Source organism: Dendrobates tinctorius, unplaced genomic scaffold, assembly GCF_039654945.1.
Source record: "Dendrobates tinctorius isolate UK_male_01 unplaced genomic scaffold, ASM3965494v1 ptg000093l, whole genome shotgun sequence".
NCBI lineage: Eukaryota > Metazoa > Chordata > Amphibia > Anura > Dendrobatidae > Dendrobates > Dendrobates tinctorius.
Window position 1 is genome coordinate 2,996,345 of NW_027361761.1, and position 26,294 is coordinate 3,022,638.

General features: G+C 45.4%; 1 protein-coding gene across 2 annotated transcripts in view; it reads right to left on the reverse strand.

Moving 5' to 3' along the window:
- Window positions 1-254: 254 nt before the first annotated feature.
- PINX1 (PIN2 (TERF1) interacting telomerase inhibitor 1) overlaps window positions 255-26,294 on the reverse strand; it is a 131,563-nt gene continuing 105,523 nt past the window's right edge. For both annotated transcript variants that reach the window (XM_073586368.1, XM_073586370.1), the window contains exon 7: window positions 255-1,005. In XM_073586368.1, the coding sequence (XP_073442469.1) occupies window positions 424-1,005 (582 nt within the window). In that variant the 3' untranslated portion in view covers window positions 255-423. The remainder of the gene's footprint in view (window positions 1,006-26,294) is intronic.

Genomic DNA, 26,294 nt, shown 5'->3' on the forward strand with positions numbered 1-26,294 from the left:
AGTCAAAGTCTACAATTTTTTTTGGAGTCAAAGTCTACTAATTTTGGAGTCAAAGTGTACAGTTTTTTGAGTCAAAGGCTGCAATTTTTTTTTTTGTCAAAGTCTACAATTTTATTTATCGAGCAATGTCAATGAACCTTGGGAAGTTCCTAAAACAAGCCCTGCTTCCCTACTTTTGTCTCCTTGGGATCATGAACGCGATAAGTTTCAACTTTCGGTTGCCATATTTACAAAAAAAAAGCCCAGAGTTGAAGTCTGAATGCTTAAAAATTTAATTTACCCAATTTTCAGAATACATAGGTACAAGAATAAGACACTGGTGTATTTTAGTTCATCAGAAAATACACAGGTTGTTAAAAAGTGTTGTAAAATTCTTGATTCTGTATCGGCACCGGCCGTGAGATGGGTCAAGTGTACAGCGGTTTACGCTTCTGTTCTCTCTCGCCTTCTCTTCTTCCTCTTCTTCTTTGGTTGGACCGTGCCAATATTTTCATCAGGGGTACAAGTGATATCTTCCGTTTGCCTTTCATCACACGATTCTTTTTTCCTTTTGTTTTTTTTCTTTAGCGTCTCATTCGGGTTGTCTTCTTCACAGTCCTCAGAGTTTTCCACGTTCAGGACTTTGTCTTCTTTCTTGCCCTTTGGCTTTCTTCTTCTTCCTCTCTTCTGACAATCTGTGGTGTCCACATCGTTTTCGTCTTCAGGATTCATCTCTTCTTTCAGCTCCTCTGATGAGTCGTCATTCTTATTCTTTCTGTGTTTTTTCTTTTTAGATTTCTTCTTTGAGTCTTCTGAATATGTGTCATCAGCGTCTTCTGGACATGGCTTCACACGCTCCGTGACCTGCTCGGCTCGCTTTGCGTGGGATTTTTTAAGCTCTGCCATCCGCTTTGCAAAGTATTCATTTACAGACAGAGAACTTGTCACTGTGTTTTCGGGCTCAACCTCATTAGTGGGGCTCGGATTTGTGTTCTCACTGTCCTCTGGCTCAGAATCAGTCCTTTCCTGCAGAAAGACAAAAATATCAATAATTCTGAAGAAAAGTGACTCAAACGGGACATTTTCACAGTCACATATGGAAAAGAGCAAATAATACAGTGTGAATACAGTCATAGAACATTTAATCTATCTGGTACTAATCCTGGGCTTGTCTATTGTACAGTCCAGAGCTGCATTCATACTTATTCTGTCTTCATAGCTGAAATCCTTTAAAATTCTGATTGTTCAGTGCCATGTTCCCATAAGATACAATTTGTCTGGTCTCCACATGTAGGAAAACACCTAAAATGTGTGTTGGATTGTGCTTGTCAAATGGTTTCCAAAACAACCAGAATAGTGAGTGCAGCTCTGGAGTATAATACAGGATGTAACTCAGGATCAGTAATGTAATGTATGTACACAGTGACTGCACCAGCAGAATAGTGATCGCAGCTCTGGGGTATAATACAGGATGTAACTCAGGATCAGTAATGTAATGTATGTACACAGTGACTGCACCAGCAGAATAGTGAGTGCAGCTCTGGGGTATAATACAGGATGTAACTCAGGATCAGTAATGTATGTACACGGTGACTGCACCAGCAAAATAGTGAGTGCAGCTCTGGGGTATAATACAGGAGGTAACTCGGGATTAGTAATGTAATGTATGTACACAGTGACTACACCAGCAGAATAGTGAGTGCAGCTCTGGAGTATAATACAGGATGTAACTCAGGATCAGTAATGTAATGTAATGTATGTACACGGTGACTGCACCAGCAGAATAGTGATCGCAGCTCTGGGGTATAATACAGGATGTAACTCAGGATCAGTAATGTAATGTATGTACACGGTGACTGCACCAGCAGAATAGTGAGTGCAGCTCTGGGGTATAATACAGGAGGTAACTCGGGATTAGTAATGTAATGTATGTACACAGTGACTACACCAGCAGAATAGTGAGTGCAGCTCTGGAGTATAATACAGGATGTAACTCAGGATCAGTAATGTAATGTATGTACACAGTGAATGCACCAGCAGAATAGTGAGTGCAACTCTGGAGTATAACACAGGATGTAACTCAGGATCAGTAATGTAATGTATGTACCCAGTGACTACACCAGCAGAATAGTGAGTGCAGCTCTGGAGTATAATACAGGATGTAACTCAGGATCAGTAATGTAATGTATGTACACAGTGAATGCACCAGCAGAATAGTGAGTGCAACTCTGGAGTATAACACAGGATGTAACTCAGGATCAGTAATGTAATGTATGTACACAGTGACTGCACCAGTAGAATAGGGAGTGCAGCTCTGGAGTATAATACAGGATGTAACTCAGGATCAGGATCAGTAATGTATGTACACAGTGTCTGCACCAGCAGAATAGGGAGTGCAGCTCTGGAGTATAATACAAGATGTAACTCAGGATCAGTAATGTAATGTATGTATACAGTGACTGCACCAGCAGAATAGTGAATGCAGCTTCTGGGGTATAATACAGGATGTAACTCAGGATCAGTAATGTAATGTATGTACACAGTGACTGCACCAGCAGAATAGGGAGTGCAGCTCTGGAGTATAATACAAGATGTAACTCAGGATCAGTAATGTAATGTATGTACACAGTGACTGCACCAGCAGAATAGTGAGTGCAGCTCTGGGGTGTAATACAGGATGTAACTCAGGATCAGTAATGTAATGTATGTACACAGTGACTGCACCAGCAGAATAGTGAGTGCAGCTCTGGGGTATAATACAGGATGTAACTCAGGATCAGTAATGTATGTACACAGTGACTGCACCAGCAGAATAGTGAGTGCAGCTCTGGGGTATAATACAGGATGTAACTCAGGATCAGTACAGCATCACAATGTACAACTTAGTTACCTAACTTATATCAGTAATATGTGTAACCTGTGAAATGGTGGCTTACACTGGTAATATTTTGTCCTAATATTCCACATTGATGAAAACAATATTACATTTTAATTTTTATATAACCAGAAAATTTTATGAACCCGATACAAAATGCAAAAACATTGTACTAGTGTATACGTCTGTGTAATTCCCATAACCCAGGATCGTTTTCTGCACAAATATTTGATATGTAGCACAAAATATAGTTTTATGATAAAAATGATAAACTTTGATGATGGCCGCCGGTACCTACAGGAAGGAGTAAAGTTTGACATCTTAGTAGCCTTTCATCGAACAGATCCATCAAAGTCAAACTTTGCTAGTGTCGTCCCTGGGGAGACATCATTAGGAAGAGATGATATATGGCTTGATCGATATACTATCGGCCATATGTCCATCGCTGAAGAAGGCAACAAATTAAGTTAGGCCGAATTCCACAAACAATGAGGAAAAAAAAGAAGAAAAATACACGGTTTCTGCCAAAAAAAGTTCCTATCACAAAAAGCTCTTCGGTTCATCATGATGCAAAAACGACAAGTGTCAAATTAAATTTCAGGCGAATATTTTACTTTTATGTTTGGAGTCTACAGTCTCAGAAATTGGTGTATACATGATCCAGGGGTCAGGACAAGAGGAGAGAAGAGAAAATAAATAGGAGAAAAATGAAACCGGGGTTCTGGAGAAAGTTCACAGTTTGTCTCTAAGCCGTGGACACATCTGCCCCCGTTACATGCCCAATCATCATGTTTATAAACATCATGTTAAGGACTTTACGGGCAGATCTCTGGTGTTATTACAGATGATTTTTGCTGCTTTAAAGGGAATATATCACCAAAATTCTATCTATACATTGAGATACATATTCTAATTTTTTTCTAACTTTATGTTTTTTTTAGGGGACAATTATGGGCACGGACATCACGCCTGAGATCAGCAGTTCACCGACATGATCTTATGGGCCAAACAAAACTGGTGCCTGGAGATGACTTCTAAGGGAGAATGCTCTATGACCTGTGCAAGGAGGGAGAGGAGAATGGCGGTCTTCACTAAAGATGAGCAGATTAGTTAGCCGAGAATCAAACTAGTCTCAGATTTAAAAAAAAAAAAAAATATATAAAAATCAGATTTGCTAAAATCTGATTCACTTTTTGCAAATCTGACTGTAAAAGGACAGGAAAAAAAACCCCAAAATCGAAACAGCTCAATGCTCATCTGTCCAGCTGACGATACCTGCCTGGTTCTCCGCTCACGCTCCCAGATTCTATTCAACACAGGAAGCACTGAGAAAAAGACTGGAAGCTGAGGGAGCTAGGACTGGGCAGGGAGGCAGGGACAGCAGAACAGTCAGGTGGAGCTTACCATTTTATTGTTTAACCCCAATGTCTATTATGCTCTGGGGTCTGGAAAAATCCACAAAGAAAAAATTGGAACTTCCTGGCCAAATTCTAAATAGACTGCGGAATTCACTTGTCACTAGATTTCACCTATCAGCAATAGAGGATCCGGCGTCATCCGCCTGCAGCTTTATAATGGAGGCATTATCTATTATTGGCTTCAACCGGAAGACTGTTTGCAACGTCAAAATGTTATGATTTTTCTCTTAACAGACTGTGACATCAAAAATGTTAGCGCGTTTTGTATATGTGAATCGTGCGTACATCTGCGCAACTTCATGGTTGTAGATGCACGCTTCATATTGGAATTAGTGTTGAGCGATACTGTTCGATACCCAAAAATATCGTATCGGATAGTATCACCCGAATATCGGGTATCGCCGATTCCGATACCGGAAGTCCCATTCAAGTCAATGGGACTTCCGGTATCGGAATTAAAAAAAGCCCTTTATTTCCTTGTTGGCTAATTCTACATATTTGAAAGCAAATAAGAATCATGTAGAATTGTGGGAGGTGGAGGAGACATTAAAGGCATAGTGGTTTATTCAAATCACATGGCATAGCATTAACTCCATTTTTTTTTTCCAAGACGTTCGGAGTTAAAAAGATATTGACTATGTTAACTTTTTTATATTTAGTCAGATATGTATGTTTCACAACTTCCATGCTCTTCACCTTCTTTTGTACTTCTCCCACACTTTCTCCTTCATGATCCGCAGCAGTAGCATTTTTTTCATCTTCTTCTTCTTCACCTTCTTCCCATTAATTTTTTTTTCCCATTCTTCATATTCTTCTTATTCAGCTATTATTAATTTTCATATGCTATTTCTTCATCTTCTTCCTATTCTTCTTTTTCTTCATTTTCTTATGGTGACAGGCATTCCTGTAGTACTTATCTATAAAAGTTATAAGATTACACCTTCCGTTCTGCCTGTCACAAAAGATTTACAACAGGATTTGTCCGCGTTCAGTTTGGCCTGCAGCAGCAGGCATTTTCCAGGGGCACCACGAGGAGGAACGGACTCACCCCCATTTACTGCTTAGTCTTCTTCTGCTTATAATTTTGATTTCTTCTATGCTGATTTTTAGTCTTATGCTTAATGTTCTTCTGCTTTCTGTTCTTCTGCTTCTTGTTCTTCTGTCTTTTGCTCTGTATCTTGGTGGTTGTCTTCATGTTCTTTGTCCTCTTGGTCTTATTATTTAGGGTCATATTTCTGGGCTTCTTTGGTGTGGTCTTCAGGGTCGTCGTCATCAGGGTCGTCGTCATGGAGATCAATAAGGATTACCAAAGAATTTCAAAAAGCTTGATCTTGGAAATGTAGCAGAAGGTACAAGAAGGCTGAGAAAATGGCGAGAACCAGCTGACAGTACTGGAACCCGTAGTGGCAGCAGAAGGGAACAATAGCCAATGGCACTACTGAGGAACAGCTGACGGTGCTGGACCCCGGTTACTATGCAGGAGGTACCTGTGCTAGAAACCACTACCAAGGACCAGCTGACGGTGCTGGACCTCGGATACCGAGATGGAGGCACCTAGGCCAAAGGCTATGGCGAGAACCAGCAGACAGTGCTGGAACCCGAATGGGTAGCAGAAGGAACAAGAGCCAATGGCACTACCGAGGACCAACTGACGGTGCTGGACCACGGTTACTAAGCAGAAGGTACCTGTGCTAAAAAGCACTACCAAGGACCAGCTGACGGTGCTGGACCTCGGATACCGAGATGGAGGCACCTAGGCCAAAGGCTCTGGCGAGAACCAGCAGACAGTGCTGGAACCCGGATGGGTAGCAGAAGGAACAGGAGCCAATGGCACTACCGAGGACCAACTGACGGTGATGGACCACGGTTACTAAGCAGAAGGTACCTGTCCTAAAAAGCACTACCAAGGACCAGCTGACGGTGCTGGACTTCGGATACAGAGATGGAGGCACCTAGGCCAAAGGCTCTGGCGAGAACCAGCTGACAGTGCTGGCACCCGGATGGGTAGCAGAAGGAACAAGAGCCAATGGCACTACCGAGGACCAACTGACGGTGCTGGACCACGGTTACTAAGCAGAAGGTACCTGTGCTAAAAAGCACTACCAAGGACCAGCTGTCAGTGCTGGACCTTGGATACCGAGATGGAGGCACCTAGGCCAAAGGCTCTGGCGAGAACCAGCTGACAGTGCTGGCACCTGGGTGGGTAGCAGAAGGTACCCATCCAAAGCAAAGTAGCCAGGCCGCAAGGCGGCCGCAGTTTCCGAAACCCACAGTCCTACAGGGGGTCCATGTCCCATTGGCACTACAGATCCAGCCTTCAGTGCCAGTTCCCGCAGCCCACATAGGAGTCACCTAAACTGCAGGCACTGTAGAGTCGGCTAACCCGGCCGCAAGACGACAGGACAACGGATTGGTGGCATAGTGACCTTGACACTACCTGGAAACAGCTGGCGTGCTGGAAACAGGCTGGGCAACAGGGAGTACCCGTGCCAAAGACACTGCCGAGAACCAGCTGACGGTGCTGGAACTCAGATGGGTAGCAAAAGCTACAAGAGCCAATGGCACTACCGAGGAACAGCTGACGTTGCTGGACCACGGTTACTAGGCAGGAGGTACCTGTGCTAGAAAGCACTACCAAGGACCAGCTGACGGTGCTGGACCTTCGGATACAGAGATGGAGGCACCTAGGCCAAAGGCTCTGGCGAGAACCAGCTGACAGTGCTGGCACCCGGGTGGGTAGCAGAAGGTACCCATCCAAAGCAAAGTAGCCAGGCCGCAAGCCGGCCGCAGTTACCGAAACCCACAGTCCTACAGGGGGTCCATGTCCCATTGGCACTACGGATCCAGCCTTCAGTGCCAGTTCCCGCAGCCCACATAGAAGTCACCTAAACTGCAGGCACCATAGAGTTGGCAAACCCGGCCGCAAGACGACAGGACAACGGATTGGTGGCATAGTGACCTTGACACTACCCGGAAACAGCTGGCGTGCTGGAACCAGGCTGGGCAACAGGGAGTACCCGTGCCAAAGACACTGCCGAGCACCAACTGGCGTTGTTGGAACCCAGGGACAATCATGGTGAAGGCCGAGGCCTACTTGGTGGTAGCTTTAGATTGTTTGTAGGCTACAACAGACTGTCAACGTGATCCAATTAGGCATCTGTCTCCACTCTGTTTCCAGGATTTGACGTGACCACCAACACCGCCAGTTTATGCGTACAGTAGCCGTCTGCCCAATCCACACGTGTTCCTGTGTTACTGGGGTTCTGTAATGTCAGCAGATCCCCAGATGTGTGTCTGCCAATGTCTCCTGCTCTGTCCACATTCCCACCACTTGCAGTGGGAAGGTGGACAGCGCAGGAGACAGTGGCGGACACACATTGGGGGATCAGCTCACGTAACAGAACACCAGGAACACAGGAACAAGTGTGGAATGCGTGGACGGCAACTGTGAGCAGGAACTGGCGGTGTTGGAGGTCAGGGGAAATACTAGAGACAGAGTGGAGACAGAGGCCAAATCAGAGAATGTTTAAATCTGAAGTAGTTACAATTTGGAGGCAGCAGCACTTTGCCCTCCACACAGCAGGGGATCAGCTGACGTTACCGAACCCCACTTACACATGAACAAGTGTGTTTTTCTGTGTGGACAGCACTTCCGAGCACCAACTAGCGTTGTTGGAGCCCAGGGACAATCAGGGTGCAGGCCGAGGCCTACTTGGTGGCAGTTTTACATTGTTTGTAGGCTACAACAGACTGTCAACGTGCTCCAATTAGGCATCTGTCTCCACTCTGTTTCCAGGATTTCACGTGACCACCAACACCGCCAGTTTATGCGTACAGCAGCCGTCTGCCCAATCCACACGTGTTCCTGTGTTACTGGGGTTCTGTAATGTCAGCAGAGCCCCTGATGTGTGTCTGCCACTGTCTCCTGCTCTGTCCACATTCCCACCGCTTGCAGTGGGAAGGTGGACAGCGCAGGAGACAGTGGCGGACACACATTGGGGGATCAGCTCACGTAACAGAACACCAGGAACACAGGAACAAGTGTGGAATGAGCGGACGGCAACTGTGAGCAGGAACTGGCGGTGCTGGAGGTCAGGGGAAATACTAGAGACAGAGTGGAGACAGAGGCCAAATCAGAGAATGTTTAAATCTGAATTAGTTACAATTTGGAGGCAGCAGCAGTTTGCCCTCCACACAGCAGGGGATCAGCTGACGTTACCGAACTCCACTTTCACATGAACGAGTGTTTTTTTTCTGTGTGGACAGCACTTCCGAACAACAACTGACGATGTTGGAGCCCAGGGACAGTCATTTTGTAGGCTGAGGCCTACTTGGAGGCAGTTTAAGATAAGACGTTGTTTGAATTTGGAGGCAGCAGGAGAGTTTGCCGTACACACAGCAGAGGATCAGCTGACGTTACCGAACCCCACTTACACATGAGCGAGTGTTCTGACTGTGCGGACAGCACTTCTGAGCAACAACTGGCGGTGTCGGAGCCCAGGAAAAATCAGGTAGTAGGCCGAGGCCTACTTGGAGCCAGGTGTAAATCTGAGGTTGTTTGACTGTGGAGGGAGCAGGACACTTTGCCATACACACAGCAGGGGATCAGCTGACGTTACCGAACCCCACTTACACATGAGCGAGTGTTTTGTCTGTGGGGACAGCACTTCTGAGCAACAACTGGCGGTGTCGGAGCCCAGGGAAAATCAGGTAGTAGGCCGAGGCCTACTTGGTGGCAGTTTTCGATTGTTTGTTTCTAGACTGCTACTAACTGTCAACGTACTCCAATTAGGTCTCTGTCTTCACTCTGTTTCGAGTATTTCCTCTGGCTTCCAACCACGCCAGTTGCTACTCTGAAATGCCGTCTGCACAACCCACACTTGTTCCTGTGTTACTGGGGTTCTGTAACAGCAGCTTCTCCCTAGAGGTGAGTCAGGCAATGTCTCCTGCTCTGTCCACTTTTCCACTACAAGTAGTGGGAATGTAGACAAAGCAGGAGACATTGCCGGACTCACCTCTGGAGATGAGCAGATGTTACAGGACCCAGGTAACACAGGAACAAGTGTGGATTGTGCAGACGGCACTTGAGAGCACAAACAGGCGGTTTTGTAGGCCGGAGGAAATACTCAAAACAGAGTGGAGACAGAGGGCAAATCAGAGAACATATTAAATCAGAGGTAGTCAGAAGTTGTAGGCAGCAGGAGAGTTTGCCGTACACACAGCAGGGGGATCAGCGGTTACCGAACCCCACTTATACATGAGCGAGTGTTTTGTCTGTGCGGACAGCACTTCTAAGCAACAACTGGCGGTGTCGGAGGCCAGGGAAAATCAGGTAGTAGGCCGAGGCCTACTTGGAGCCAGGTGCAAATCTGAGGTTGTTTGACTGTGGAGGGAGCAGGACACTTTGCCATACACACAGCAGGGGATCAGCTGACGTTACCGAACCCCACTTACACATGAGCGAGTGTTTTGTCTGTGCGGACAGCACTTCTGAGCAACAACGGGCGTTGCTGTAGCCCAGGAAATAAAGTTCAGGTCATAGAAACATGAACACAACAGGAGACCTGGATCCTGTTGCCAGCCAATTATTTATTCTGGAAGAGGACTGGCAAATTCAGGTGAGATCCAGGCCTTGTTCATTTTCAGAAAAGTAAGCCGGTCAACATTATTGGCGGATAGTCGCGTGCGACGGTCTGTTACCACACCACCTGCAGCACTAAAGACACGTTCCGATAATACACTGGCAGCAGGGCAAGCCAGCACCTCCAATGCATACTGGCTAAGCTCTGGCCATGTATCCAGCTTAGAGACCCAATACTTGAACGGGGAAGAGCCGTCTGGGAGTACACTAACAGGGCAAGACAAGTAGTCTGTCACCATCTGACGGAAACATTGCCTCCTGCTGACTGGAGCCGTCTGTGATGGTGTAGCCGTTTGTGGCGGTCCCACAGAACTTTTCCACATTTGGGCCATACTGGCCTTGCCTTGACCAGCGGCACTGCCTCTGCTACCTCTTTGTGCAGAGCTTCCTCCACTGCCTCTACCCACATGGCTGCTTTGAAAAGCACTACCAGCAACACTTGCGGGGGGAATGGAGAACATGATGGCCTGCACAAGAGTTTCTTGGTACTCCCGCATTTTTCGCTCCCGGTTCAACTGTGGTATGAGGCTTTGTAAGTTGTCCCGGTAGCGAGGATCTAGGAGGGTGTACACCCAATAATCAGCCGTGTGGAGAATGTTGGCGATGCTGCGGTCATTTAACAAGCACTGCAGCATGAAATCAACCATGTGCTGCAGACTGCCAACTGGACCGGAAACGCTGTCCCCAGCTTGAGGCGGCATCTCAGCCTGCTCAGCATCACCCCACCCTCGCTGTACACACTGACTACTAGAGCCTTGTGTACCTCCCTCCTCTGGAGAGATGTGTTCCTCCTCCTCCATTGACTCCTCATCATCCTCCTCACTAAGTGTCCCCTGCCTGGGCCTTTGTGTGGAGGCACGTTGCGCAGACTTGCCAGAAGATGATGGCATTTCTGACTCCTCATCCTCGACCTCTTCAAAAACCTCCTCACTTAGTGCTTGTAAGGTTTTTTGAAGCAGACAGATAAGGGGGACAGTCATGCTGACTAGTGCATCATCTGCACTGGCCATCCGCGTGGAGTCATCGAAGGCACGCAAAACTTGGCAGATGTCCCTCATAGTGGCCCACTCAGTGGTGGTGAAGTGTGTCCGGCGCACAGTGCGACTTGTTTGCGCCTGATGCAGCTGCTACTCCATTACTGCTGCCGGCTGCTCACACAACCGCTCCAACATATGTAACGTTGAATTCCACCTGGTGGGGAGGTCACATATGATGCGATGTTCTGGCAGGCGGAATCGGCGTTGCAGAGATGCAATGCGCGATCTTGCCATGCTGGAACGCCGCAAGTGAGCACACTCTAGGCGAACCTTGTGCAGCAGTGCATCAAGATCCGGATAGTCCCTCAGAAAGCTCTGCACGACCAAGTTGAGCACATGTGCCAGACATGGTATGTGAGTGAGGTTGCCTAGGCCCAGAGCTGCCCCTAGATTTCGGCCATTGTCACTCACTACCAAACCTGGCTGGAGATTCGCTGGCACAAACCACACATCGCTCTCCTGCTTGATGGCATTCCAGAGCTCCTGTGCTGTGTGGCTCCGATTCCCCAAAGAAAATAATTTAAGGACGGCCTGTTGACGTTTGGCCACACCTGTGCTCATATCTGGCCTAACAGGCTCATGCAGTGCTGATTCCGAGGAACTAGAGTAGGACGAGGACTCAATATGTACAGACTGCATTCCTGCAATCCTTGGAGTTGGCAGAATACGTACAGAGCCACTCTCCAGATCTGTACCCGGCTCCACAACATTGACCCAATGGGCAGTGAGGGAAAGGTATCGTCCCTGTCCATGGCTACTGGTCCACGCATCGGTGGTCAGGTGGACCTTGCTACTGACGGCGTTTAGTAGCGCATTTTTAATTTTTACCTCCACATGCTTTTGCAGGGCAGGGACGGCTTGCCTTCTGAAATAAAAGCGGCTGGGCACATTGTATTGTGGAACTGCCAATCACATCAAGTTCCGGAAGGTGTCAGTCTCCACCAGCCTGAATGACAGCATCTCAAGGGCCAGTAGTTTGGCAATGCCGGCATTCAGAGCCAGTGCTCGGGGATGGTTTGCCGAGTATGGCCGCTTTTTCTCCCATGCCTGTGCTACCAATTGCTGGTGAGTGGCCAGGGAGTGTGCTGATGACTGAGAACGTTGTTCAGTGGGTGGAATTTCACTGGGTCTCTGGACAACAGTGGCAGTGGTTCTTCCATGGCGTTCCAGTGAGGAAGCCAAACCAGCTGTGTGTGAGCTGGAGGAAGAGGCCCCAACACGAGCTGAAGAGGTGGTAGGTGCTGCTGAAGGTTGGCCTACATCTTCAGTGTGTCTGTGTAACTCCACCTCGTGCTTGGTACGCACATGTTTCCACATATTTGTGGTATTGAGGTTGCTCACATTTTTCCCTCGATTAATTTTCTGATGACACAGCTTGCATTTGACAAAGCAAATGTCATCTGCAACTGTGTCAAAAAACGACCACGCACTGCAAGTCCTGGGAGCGGCCGTTTTCTGTTTTGGAAGAGGATTGCTCCTCACGGGTGCCAAAGTGGAGGCTACAGGCAACCAAGTCTGCCCCCGCCCTCTCCCTCCTCTTTTGGCCGTTCGGGGAATCTCTTCCTCAGAGCTGCTCCCACCACCTTCCGGTGGCTGACGCCACGATGGGTCAAGGACCTCATCATCTCCACTCCCCTCTTCAAGCACCGGCTGGTCCTGGGTTGTCTCGCCAGCACCGTACGCACCAGAAATTGGCAACTGAGTCTCATCATCATCAGATGAGCACTGAGGTGTGCTGACAATAGGCACTGGCCCACCCGCCTCTTCAGATTCAGAGGGACAAAGCAGTTGAGCATCACTGCATACTCCCTCTTCTTCACGCTCTAGAATGCTGCTTGGCTGGCCACCTCTTTCCAAGCCAACAGATTCTGAGAACAGAAGTAAAGATTGAGATGACTCCTGTCCAGTGCTCTCAGACTGCCTGGGCAATTTGGCAGGTGGTGAAGAGACAGATGGTTGCTCTTCAGTGCTCTGGCCCTGGGAGGATGCGGAAGTCATTGAAGTGGATGCATTAGCTGCCATCCATCCGACAACGGCTTCAATTTGTTCGTCACGCAGCAGTGGGGTACGGCGAGGTCCTACAAAGCTGCGCATGAAGGACTGTTGCCTGGTAAAAGTGTGGGATGCCGGGTCACTGGTGGCCGCAGCAGACACCGAATCCCCACGTCCTCTCCCTGCTGAAACTCCACGGCCACGACCACGTGCCTTACTCCCTGCCTTCTTCATCTTGGTAGACTGATAAAGATAGGCAGAAAAGTAAAAAAGGGGTGGCTTAGTGTTCTTATTCCTGAACACCTGCTAACCAGAATAAGAAACACTAGTTTGGCTAAGAGTGTGTGTACTACACTTTAATATGATCTAATGTGGCCTACACAACTGTAAAGTGGAGTGTTTGGTGAACTTTATTTCCTTTTTTTTTTTGGGGGGGCGGGAAAGAAAAGGATGTGACCAAAGTTTGAAAGATATAGTATCACAAACTTTTTGGAGCGATTACAATGCAGGAAGCTAACCTACAATGCAATTGATGAGGCTCCAAAAAATAGGGTGATACTAGTCTGGCTGGCCCTGAAGGGCACAAGCCAGAAAAAAGGCTCCTCTATCTAATCCTATATAGTGTTTGCAACCAATGACAATGGATGCGGATGGAAGAACACTAATATAGGAGCAAAAATCTGGCTAAATTTGCTGCAAAAAAAGGACTATGTATGAGGCAGTGACGCACGCTGAGCGGACTACAACGAGCGGTGGCTGTAGAACACACTGCAACGTGAGCTGCACTCACACACAGAGAGACCTATCAGACAGCCAAAAACAGTGCAGAGAAATGGGCTATAGCACTGAAAGGCTGCTGAAAGGCTCCGCTGTCCACTCCTTTAGTGTTTGCAACCAACGTATATGGATACGTATGGAAGCACACTATACAGGAGAAAAAAAAAGCAGCAATAAAAGAAAAATGTGTATGAGGCAGAGACACACGCTGGGCGGCCTACAAGCAGACGTGCCTGCAGGACACACTACACAGCGTGGGTCTGCACTCACACAGCCCTTGCAGACAGCTATTAAAACAGCACTGCTGGGCTACAAAAATGCTACAGTGGTGGATTATGTAGCCTGGGAAGAGCAATAGATATGTTTGATGATCGCTATTTCTAACTGTCCCTCACAGTCTTCAACAGCAGCCTGTCCCTAACTGAATTCACAGCAGAGTGACCAGAAATGGCGGCTGCTGCGGTTTTTATAGTGCATCATGACATCATTTCAGCAGCCAATCACAGCCATGCCAGTAGTAAACATGCCTACATGCCTAACAGGATGTGCCCACACGTCTGAGGATCCCCATTGGCTGAATCAAATCGAGCGGGCTCCTAGCATTATGGGAACTTCCGATTCCGGTATTTGATATGAAAAAAGTATTGGAACTAAGTATCGGAATTCCGATACAGCGAATATCGGCCGATACCCGATACTTGCGTTATCGGAATGCTCAACACTAATTGGAATATAGATTGTATTAAGAACCACTGAATCCCACCACCCTGAAAAAAAGAAAACTCCCTGCATCTCCACCACTATATAAAATGTTACAGCGATGTGAAAAGCTGAAACGGACATTAGGCTTTACTTTACTGACTAGTGTCAGGCAGCAGCGCTAAAGGCGTGCGTGAAGTCTTGGTTATGGTGCACACTTTTTGTCATTATTTGGTCCCCGTTATTTCTCCTAAATGTGCGCTTTTTAGGTCTTTTTCCCACCAGGATTTACAGATCCTTTTGGAAACGTACGTTAAGGCTTTATGCACTTCTGCACGTTGCTGACCACTTGTCCTTTCTGAGCCAACGCTCTCCACCTGAGCGAGTCTTGCCAATCACAGCAGGCACTCCCCGGTACCAGAAACTAGCAACACCCGTCTCCGCTTACTCTTCTGAATTCCGAATCTGACAGGTTAATGACTGTAACCGACTACTGATATGAAGTAATGCTCCTGTAAGAATTCTGCTCGGCACAAACACATCCCTCCTCCCTTGCCCTCTCTTCTCGCTGTTGCAGGCAGGTCTTCACAGAGGCTTTTTTCTTTTTTTTTTTGATCCTCCAAACAAGAACCCTGTGGTCACTAACTTTTATGTTGATAAGAAATTTAATAAGCATGGGCCAGTGCACACAGAGCCAGCAGGGCATGGAGACAGGCAGGATGGTGCCAGCCCGAGGAAACTGTTCAGCTGATGGGGAACCATTAATCAAACTGAGGTCCTGGTCTATGCCAGCTCGGTGCCCAACTACCTCTACTGTCTGCAGCCAAGGCTGCCTGCTCACAAACCCATGGCAACTTTATCTGTGGCCGGGCTTCCAAGTACCGCGAAAAGTCCTGGATGACTTAATCATTAAACCATCTCAAGGGAAAGCTTTCAGGTTAGCAGCGGTGAAGAAAAGATTAAAATATCATTGTAAGCCCTGTACCAATGTGGCACCCAGTAAGCTCATGTTTTTTTGGGTGGGGTTTGCTTGGTTTTAACCTCTATTTTAGAGGGCAGTAGGGAAGCCATTTACAAAGTGAGCAGGTTTTGGCGGCAGAAAAAAATACTGCAGAAACACTTTATGAACATAGCCTAACTAGCCTTAGAAAATGTAGATATTACTGAGGCCATGCTGAATTCAGAACATTGAAGGAGTGTGCCCACGAGCCCCGACGTCTAGCTCGAGGTACCCATGCCGGCAAAAAGGGGACTTGTGCGGAGGGGTTGTCTGGCAGTTCAATGCCCCCAGGTTCTGGGCTCACGCTGTCCCTAGCCTGTCCTGGGCCTGTCACTGCTCAGCAATCACTGACTTCATGTTCTTGACACTTCCCCCTCCCAAATTGGGCCGACCATTACAGTAAACCCTGTCTAAGCTAACTGTAGCCCCAGTGAGTGTTATCCTTTTACAACATATATGAACATCAAATACTTTGAACCTTTTAAAGCGTCAGGGAGCTTCCTTCACCATTTAATTATGGTCGTCCTCGACCATGTCAGGCCTTAAAATGGTTATATAAGACAAGATATTATAAAACTTTATAAAACACTATGAAACATGCAGGCTGGTCCAAAGCATGACAGTCTATAAACATAAAACGTTTTGGTAGTACCAGTCCTCCTCGGTATGGATCCTGGAAGCAAAGTGTCCAAGTTCATTTTTATCAACAGACTATACAGACTCATACAGTCGTAGTTTTCTTTAGAACACCATCCAGGAAACGCACAGTCTGTTATTGTGCACATCAAACCCTCAAAAAGAACCAGTATTTACTATTCCAGCACAAAAAGGCTCAACAGGCACAACAAAAGATAAAAATAAAGAAACAATGGTGTCAAACTCGACTGCTTCAGGCCTTTTCGGCCCCAAAAGGAAAACAGGAAACAGTCCTTAAAACTTCCTTTGGTCAATATAATGAACATTCAACTAAAACTTCAAAAACAGTCCTTTGTTATGATGGGGCAGTCCCCCCAACAGGGAGGTTTACTGCAAAAGCCTCTCCCGACCAGTCTGAGGCAGTTCCCTGTAAAACTTTTAATGATTAGGAAGGAGTTAAAGTACCGGGTTACTTCTCTCTTCAAGGCCTTTTCTGGGCCTTCCTCCTCTCCTCCAAGAAGTCAGCCCAGGAAGTTGGAGATGGTGGTCTCCATCTCCAAGGCTAATCTGGGAACTTAACTGGGCCGATGTCCTCCTCCCCTGTTGTACTACTCCCACAGCCCACCTTGGAAGGGCCATAGTTGGTGACCTAAATTTTTTAACTACCTGACTGGCAATGACCTGGTTGTCTTCACTGAGCCCTGGCGTTGTGGAGTTCACCTTCCACCCTGCAGGCCAGCAAGCTGGATGGTTGCGCCTCCTTGGGAAACTCAGCCGGTCCACGGTCCGTCGAGGGGTTTTGACCAGCACCCACCAGCTCTTCTGGAGACCCTACGGGGGTTACCTTCCCCTCACTAGGATACCTGGTCCCAGCCATCGGCATCATTTCTGCGGGGAACTGCTCAACATCCCCCTTGACAGGCATCTCTCTGGGCTCTATGCTCAAGGACCTCCTAAGTCCCGCTCCAGGATGTCCTCATAAGTGTAGGGAAGCACGAGGGCTGCTGTGTGCTAACCTTTTCCTGCTTCACACTTCACAAACTCTAGCTATGCCTGGACATAGATGATGAAGTCTGGAAGGCAAGTACTTGTGCTTGACCATGTCGTAACTCACATACACTTCGTGCCCCGTCCACTCCTCTTCCAGGAACCCGAATACTTTCCAAATGTCAAAAGCAGTGACCTGTCCTCATGTTTGAGCCTATTCTATCGCCTCCCATCGGGTACTGTTGAACCCCTCTTCCTGTGGGCCAGCAAGACCATCTCTGGCAACTGTATTTTTAAACACCGTGGGCGATTTTCAGGGGGGCTGTCGGCAGGGTACTATGGATATCCCGCTTTATGTTCTTCCAATTGATGTAGGGGGCTTAGCCAGTCTTACCTTCGGCATCTTTTTCTTGGGAACATGCATTCTCATCCCCATTTCAGAGACATCCCTGATTGTAGCCGTAGCAGGGCTCAGTCACATCGGGACACACTGCTCCTCTGGGAATGTCATGTCCAGATTTTGGGGGTTTTCTTCCTCAGCCAAGGAAGACTCTCCTTTGGTAGCTTTGCGCTGCTGCCCCGGGAGTGAAGATCTCTGGAATCTCCTCCCCACTTATGTCTTCTGGACAACCATTGGGATCACTTGGGTTCCGCTCACTTTGTGCGATCTCTGCAGGGGACTTGCTGCTGCACACATTACACCACAAGTGTAACGCAGACAATGGCGCTGTCTTTTCCAAGATGTGCTTCCTGCACGTCTGACTCCGTCTCTTCCTAGGTCAAACTTCTGAAGCGACCGCCATGTCACGCTTTACTCTTGGTGGCTCCACCTTCAGCAGCACCCCATTCCATCGCAATCTGCTACTCAGTGTAACGCGCCTCACACTGTGCCACGTCCTCCTCCAGAATGTACCTCCCATTCCGGGCCGATCACCTTTTTGCAGTCTCCAGCCGCATGTATCTCGTCGGTCTTCGATCTGCACCATAAGCCATATCTTCTGCGCTTTCTTCATGCCAGGCACTCGCATACTACCGGCTGCGCCAAATTTAAGATGCCCAAGTGCGGTAGTTGGGAGCGAGCTTCGGTTTCCATTCACTTTGGTATCCTATAGACAACTCGTGTCCCAGTGTGCTGTGTGTGAGGTGCATTGCACTTACTTTGGGGTTGCAGGCCTGTTCTGACTCCAGGAATCCCTCTTCTGAAACCAGGGCAGCAATCAATCCAGGAAACACGAGGTTCATAAAAGCAAGCAAACTTTTACTTTGTGAATGGCAGTATTTACAGACAGGTGTAGAGAATAAGGCCCAACGGGTTATCATCTTTCCCACAGGTCCTGGACACAACTTCAGCCCTGGTTCTCGGTATAGGTAGATCATTACTTTTATGGCCTTGTCTAGCTCCATGGGATCTTCTCCTTTTCTAGAAGTATATCTGGTTTCCACCTCACTCCGCCTCTAAGAGTTTGAGTTTAGTTTCTCCTGCAGCTTCGCAGGAGTTTGCCCCTGGGCCCCGACATCTATCTCGAGATTCCCAGGCCGCCAAAGGCGGTACTTTGCCCGAGTACCGCTCTGCACATCTACTGCCCTGAGGTTCAGGGCTCACGCTGTCCCTAGCAGCTCCTTGTGTGAGGTCAGTTCTCACTGACCTTGTTACTTCCTGCCCATGACACTATGTTCCCCTTCCCAAACTGGGCTGGCCATTACAGTTAACCCTGTCTAAGCTAACTACTGCCCCAGTGAGTGTTATCCTTTTACAACATGCATGAATATCAAATACTCTGAACCCTTTAGAGTGTCAGGGAGCAAACAATCAACTCCATCACTTCCACACCTGCAAGTGTTGCGGCTGTTGAACCGCCTCGAGACATGCAGACGCGAGGACAGGAACATATTTTTCGAGCACACCGAAGACACTCAATTAGCACACGAGCATGCTCAGATAATTCATTATCTGAGTACGTTCACTCATTACTACTAGTTACAAATGTTGTGGGTCATTAAACTACCGTCAGGATGCTATAGGGCATGTAAATAATTTTGTAGACATCCATTTGCTATGAAAAAATGGAGGTTATAAGACTGTCTTCTGTATAGTCAGGAGAATGGGAATAGTCACTGCTTAAACACCGCCCAGATGACTATGAACTGTTTAATAACTTTAATTTCTCTACCCAAGTAAAAGCATAAATCATTATAGGACAACTACAAAGCTATTTATGAGCCTAGTAACATCTTGGCAGTGGGTTAATATCTACAACCTTGACGACTGGTTCCAGTTAAGTATCTAAGACCTCTTTAAATGGATTGTCTCCTATGAGTCACCCAATGTCGCCCCCAAGACACCAGCCAAAGTCAGCTAATATCTCTAAGTTCCACTGCAGGACAAAAAAATGCCTGTCTAGCCACGGATTTCCCAAAAGTTCTACTACAATGACTGCCACCAGACCGGGAGCCATTAATACAGAGCAGCTCTGTGTTCTGACTTGTACGAGGAGGTGCGGGGTGCCCTCAATCATATCCACATGCACAAATTGGATTTGGCTCCATGAGAAAATCCCATAAATCAGCGTATTCCTTCTATAACTCCCACAGTAGCTGTGACAAGTGATAGATACTCATAAGAAATAATTGACGTGCCAAGTACTGATCATTGTTGTAAACCCTGTTTACGCAGAATGGATTGCTAATATTGTGCCATTAGTGAAGACTCCCATGTATCGCCTAAGGGGCAGAAAGATACATTTACATACATGCAAATTGTCTGCGAACGTCCAATCTCGTCAACAAAGAACAATATTGTAGTTGTCCGTCGCCGACTGTTTGGCGCATTTACACTGGATAGTCATTGTCACCGATCCTTCCAATGGTTTAGGCCCGTACAACCAAAGCTTTGTGTCCACGGACCTATCGGCCAAAAGATCTGCAAGTTCTCCTATCTACGGCCATCTTAAACTTACAGCCCGAGAGCTGGAGGATAAAGACGGCATTCATCCCATGAAGAGGACGGATCAGGATCTCGATGCCGCATCCTCGGAGCAAAAAAAAAAAAAATAAGGAAAGAGCGTCGTTGGAGGTCTTCCAAGATTGCGAGAGATCTATGTCAGGAAGATTTATAGGAATAAGTCTATATTATTCAGGGGTTACGAAACAGAAATCAGCATAATAAAGGACGTGTTTCCTTCTAGACGAAGAAAAAAAGAAAACAAAAAACAGAAGCGCATTCAGTCATCACAACTCATAGAAGTCACCCACCAAGAATGGGAAAGAACATGTCTACGGTGTATCAATCGTTGCCATCAAAAGATGGAACATCAAAACTCTGCAAATGATCCGCCATGGTTTTTTTTTTTTTTTGTTGGGGGGGGGGGTGTTTTTTTTTCTCCCTACGATATATCCAATACTCATTTTATTCCATAGGTGGTTATACCGTGCCTTGTGAAAGTATTCGGCCCCCCTGGAACTTTTCCACCTTTTCCCACATATGCTTCAAACATAAAGACACCAAATGTAAATTTTTGGTGAAGAATCAACAAGTGGGACACAATTGTGAAGTTGAACGAAATTTACTAGTTACCGTATTTTACATTTTTGTGGAAATTCGAAAACTGAAAAGTGGGGCGTGCAATATATTTTTTTATTTTTAACTACTTTTGCTATTGCAGCCATTGTAACATACAGCCGATATCTGCGGGAAGGGATACAAATATTCTATATCGGCGACACTGGTCTAGCTGGTTGTTCGGGAATATTTGTAGACTAGGGGGACTGCTGTAATTCAACTTCAAGGTTTCCCAGGTTAAAAAAAAAAATAAAAATAACTTTTTTTTTGTCCAAATGTTTTTGATTTTTTTTTTTTTTTTTGCAATGGTTATTTCAAAGTCAGCAATTACCTTGTTTTCCTTATGGGAAATAATTCCACGACTACCAAAAAAAAAAAAAGTATGTTCAACTAATGTCGGGAGGACTCAACACCGATATGACAAGTGAAATGTGTTGACTGAGAAATGAAAAATGGACAAAACTGACAAATCCCGTGCAACTCTCTAGACTTATCCGGTGTCAGAACCGACTACCTGGAACTTGCCCGCGCCTACAAAACACCCGCAGCAAGAAGAAAACCCCGATAACTGCTCATTTATTGTCCAATCGGAGAACTAGAATCTGGTTATCTATTTAGGGTAAGAGTTTAGACATAGCACCATACAGGCGTCCTTTGAGATATTTACATGAACTAAAAAAGGGAAATGAATTTTAAAAAGTGCACCAAAACAAAGATTAAAAAATTGGACAAAAACAGCCACTGAAAACGAGAGAAAACCAAATAATTTTCTTATAGAAGAAAACTGCTCAGATTCAGTCTAAACTAAAAAAAAAGAAGCAACAAACAATTAAAGTGTCGAGAGACATTATGTAACCCCAAAATACTTGTCAGGAGAAGAAAAAAAAAGACATCTCCTAAAGTTCTCTTTTCGAATGGATCACTTATCAAGGAACAGTAACCGAGATTGTGGCCAGAAACAGCTCAATTGTGTCTGTGTAAGTGACTCATTATATTGTACAAACGCAAATGTCAAATTCAAAATGCAAATTTATTGCGATGAAGAAGAGCATTTAACGGATCATTTATGGAAAGTTGCTTAAAAGGGTAACAAAAATATACCAAATATTCATCAACTGCTATGTCACATACACAGTGACTGCACCAGCAGAATAGTGAGTGCAGCTCTGGAGTATAATACAGGATGTAACTCAGGATCAGTAATGTATGTACACAGTGACTGCACCAGCAGAACAGTGAGTGCAGCTCTGGAGTATAATACAGAATGTAACTCAGAATCAGTAATGTATGTACACAGTGACTGCACCAGCAGAATAGTGAGTGCAGCTCTGGAGTATAATACAAGATGTAACTCAGGATCAGTAATGTATGTACACAGTGACTGCACCAACAGAATAGTGAGTGCAGCTCTGAAGTATAATACAGGAGGTAACTCAGGATCAGTAATGTAATGTATGTACACAGTGACTGCACCAGCAGAATAGTGAGTGCAGCTCTGGAGTGTAATACAGGATGTAACTCAGGATCAGTAATGTATGTACACAGTGACTGCACTAGCAGAATAATGAGTGCAGCTCTGGGGTATAATACAAGATGTAACTCAAGATCAGTAATGTAATGTATGTACACAGCAACTGCACCAGCAGAATAGTGAGTGCAGCTCTGGGGTATAATACAAGATGTAACTCAGGATCAGTAACGTATGTACACAGTGACTGCACCAGCAGAATAGTGAGTGCAGCTCTGGGGTATAATACAGGATGTAACTCAGGATCAGTAATGTAATGTACAGTTGTGGCCAAAAGTATTGACACCCCTGCAATTCTGTCAGATAATACTCAGTTTCTTCCTGAAAATGATTGCAAACACAAATTCTTTGGTATTATTATCTTCATTTAATTTGTCTTAAATGAAAAAACACAAAAAGAATTGTCCTAAAGCCAAATTGGATATAATTCCACACCAAACATAAAAAGAGGGTGGACAAAAGTATTGGCACTGTTCGAAAAATCATGTGATGCTTCTCTAATTTGTGTAATTAACAGCACCTGTAACTTACCTGTGGCACCTAACAGGTGTTGGCAATAACTAAATCACACTTGCAGCCAGTTGACATGGATTAAAGTTGACTCAACCTCTGTCCTGTGTCCTTGTGTGGACCACATTGAGCATGGAGAAAATAAAGAAGACCAAAGAACTGTCTGAGGACTTGAGAAACCAAATTGTGAGGAAGCATGAGCAATCTCAAGGCTACAAGTCCATCTCCAAAGACCTGAATGTTCCTTTGTCTACTGTGCGCAGTGTCATCAAGAAGTTTAAAGCCCATGGCACTGTGGCTAACCTCCCTAGATGTGGACGGAAAAGAAAAATTGACAAGAGATTTCAACGCAAGATTGTGCGGATGTTGGATAAAGAACCTCGACTAACATCCAAACAAGTTCAAGCTGCCCTGCAGTCCGAGGGTACAACAGTGTCAACCCGTACTATCCATTGGCGTCTGAATGAAAAGGGACTGTATGGTAGGAGACCCAGGAAGACCCCACTTCTTACCCCGAGACATAAAAAAGCCAGGCTGGAGTTTGACAAAACTTACCTGAAAAAGCCTAAAACGTTTTGGAAGAATGTTCTCTGGTCAGATGAGACAAAAGTAGAGCTTTTTGGGCAAAGGCATCAACATAGAGTTTACAGGAGAAAAAAAGAGGCATTCAAAGAAAAGAACACGGTCCCTACAGTCAAACATGGCGGAGGTTCCCTGATGTTTTGGGGTTGCTTTGCTGCCTCTGGCACTGGACTGCTTGACCGTGTGCATGGCATTATGAAGTCTGAAGACTACCAACAAATTTTGCAGCATAATGTAGGGCCCAGTATGAGAAAGCTGGGTCTCCCTCAGAGGTCATGGGTCTTCTAGCAGGACAATGACCCAAAACACACTTCAAAAAGCACTAGAAAATGGTTTGAGAGAAAGCACTGGAGACTTCTAAGGTGGCCAGCAATGAGTCCAGACCTGAATCCCATAGAACACCTGTGGAGAGATCTAACAATGGCAGTTTGGAGAAGGCACCCTTCAAATATCAGGGACCTGGAGCAGTTTGCCAAAGAAGAATGGTCTAAAATTCCAGCAGAGCATTGTAAGAAACTCATTGATGGTTACCGGAAGCGGTTGGTCGCAGTTATTTTGGCAAAAGGTTGTGCAACCAAGTATTAGGCTGAGGGTGCCAATACTTTTGTCTGGCCCATTTTTGGAGTTTTGTGTGAAATGATCAATGTTTTGCTTTTTGCTTCATTCTCTTTTGTGTTTTTTCATTTAAGACAAATTAAATGAAGATAATAATAGCAAAGAATTTGTGTTTGCAATCATTTTCAGGAAGAAACTGAGCATTATCTGACAGAATTGCAGGGGTGTCAATACTTTTGGCCACAACTGTATGTACACACTGACTGCACCAGCAGAATAGTGAGTGCAGCTCTGAAGTATAATACAAGACATAACTCAGGATTTTACAAAGTTAAAATATTTATGTAGATCAATTCTAGAAACAACCTGTCAAATTGTGATCAGAGGTGATACCTGTAAGCGAGATGAGTCGGGTAAATAGGTACCTCCTATCTCGATATGTGTGTACGCTACCGGAAGCTCCCGCATGAAACATGACACACACGGTTACCCCACTTGCTCAACCTTTATTACCTAGAATGATAAATCTTGTGTGAGCAAGTTTATAGGAATCTCGAATACAAATAGCTATCCTTCATTGTACACATCGCAACATGTTTTATACCACGCACGAGTCGTGTAGTATGAACAATCCATGTGTAACATTGTAAGAGGCGACGGAGGTGGAGAAGGGGCCGCCTTAGGTCACCCGCTGCTTCGTCAATAGTTAACCCGCGACGTATCGGAGGATTCTGGTTCGGATTCCTCTCCGCCTCCGTCTTTGCATTGTGGTTACTGTACGGAAATGAAGGCGCAAGAATTCATTTTATGGAAACAGAAGATAATTACCATTTTTACTAACGACGTACACGCACTTACATTCTGGAGACTACGTTGGCATCGCTTTTAATTGCCATTTAGCGGTATAATAGGTTTTACCACTGCATATTACATGTTTCATTGCTCAGTACTGTTCGCAGCGGTCTAGAAACCGAATCGTCGGAATTCTCTTAGTAAGAAGTGGAACGGATTAAATTTTAAACTTCGACTTTTTTTCCTTACACAATTTGTAAGAATTATTTTAAATTAAAACTACTTATACACTATTTAAATTTCACTATATATATATTTATATTATATTGTTTTTTTTTCTACAAGAATAGCTTACAAGCAAGTCAAATTTATTTCGCGCCTGGGGCTTAGTCAGAAAAGAGTCGGCCCTGGACTTTGAACCTGGGTCTCCGGCGAGTCTAGACTAACTATTAGAAATAATTTTTGCCTTTTAAAATTTGACTCCAAATTTCAATTTCTAATTACAAGAGTAGATTTCTCTTTTCTTGTAAAAACGACTGCAATAATGTAAGACTTTGTAGATTTCTCCGACATCAGACGAATGGTCCTCGGGCTAAAATGGTCAAGTATAATAAGTACAGTAGCATTTTTGGGGGCTTTTTAGATCAATTATAGGCACTTTCATTTTTGTGCAATTCCAAAAAAGAAGGACTTAATTTGCTAGAGGCCAGAAAAAAAAAAAAAAGACCAAAAAAAAAAAGAAAAAAAAAAAAGAAAAAGTTTCACACTATTAGCTCCGAGTTGTAATCATTGTCTATTACTTGGGCTTGATGTTAGCATTGTAGGAACTTGTACGGATTCTTCACATTTATCATTATGCTGCTAAGAGCCCAAATTACAGGCACTTAAAAGAAAGTAGCGGCGGCTTTCTATGTACGGTCTAATTAGTCACGATATAAACTTCGGAAAAAGCAAAATGAAGCAAAAAAAAACAAAACAAAAAATTCATCACTGACTTTTCTCTTTTTTTTTCTTTTTTAGGCTTTATACGTTGAAAGACGTGAATTGTTCATAATGATGGGTGATTGTTTAACGAGACGGAACGATATTATTAATTGTATCGGGTTTTCATCACGTTAAAATGAAAAAAAAAAAAGTTTGAGAATCTGGAGGTTTCGTAGAGCGGACGGGCACACCGTTGTCATCGGGAATAAAAAGGTTAAGAGACGTAAGACGACTGTTGGCCCTGCGGCGTAGCGCTGACCTGATTTTTCCTCCGCGAATGGAGGTCACATGATAAAAGAGTCAAACAAACAAACTGCCACGTGTGGCCGGTACGGAATGTGCCTCGTTACCGCGACGCATCCTCGTTCCATAATTTCACATGTTAAAAAGGGAGAGCGGAAAAGCAGAATATCTTTTTTTTCTTCTTCTTTCTGTTTCTTTGTTCTTATGGCTCGTTAAACCATCAGGTAAAACAGATCGGGTGATGTCACCGGGAGGAAGTGGGAGAGGGAGACTTGCATTCCACGTTGGTGCGCAGTCAACAAGTAGGAACGTGATGTTTCACTAGCAGGTGAGTAGTAGAAAGACTTCGAGCGCACCTGAGCAGGTGGCAAGCCTTTAGCAATGGGGTGCAGGACTTTTAAGATAAAAAAAACAGCTGTTTCTTCATAACAATTATTTCTCAAAAAAGAAAAAAAAAAGTGCTGTCCTACTGAAAAACCGAGCTGCCGAATAGCCCAAAA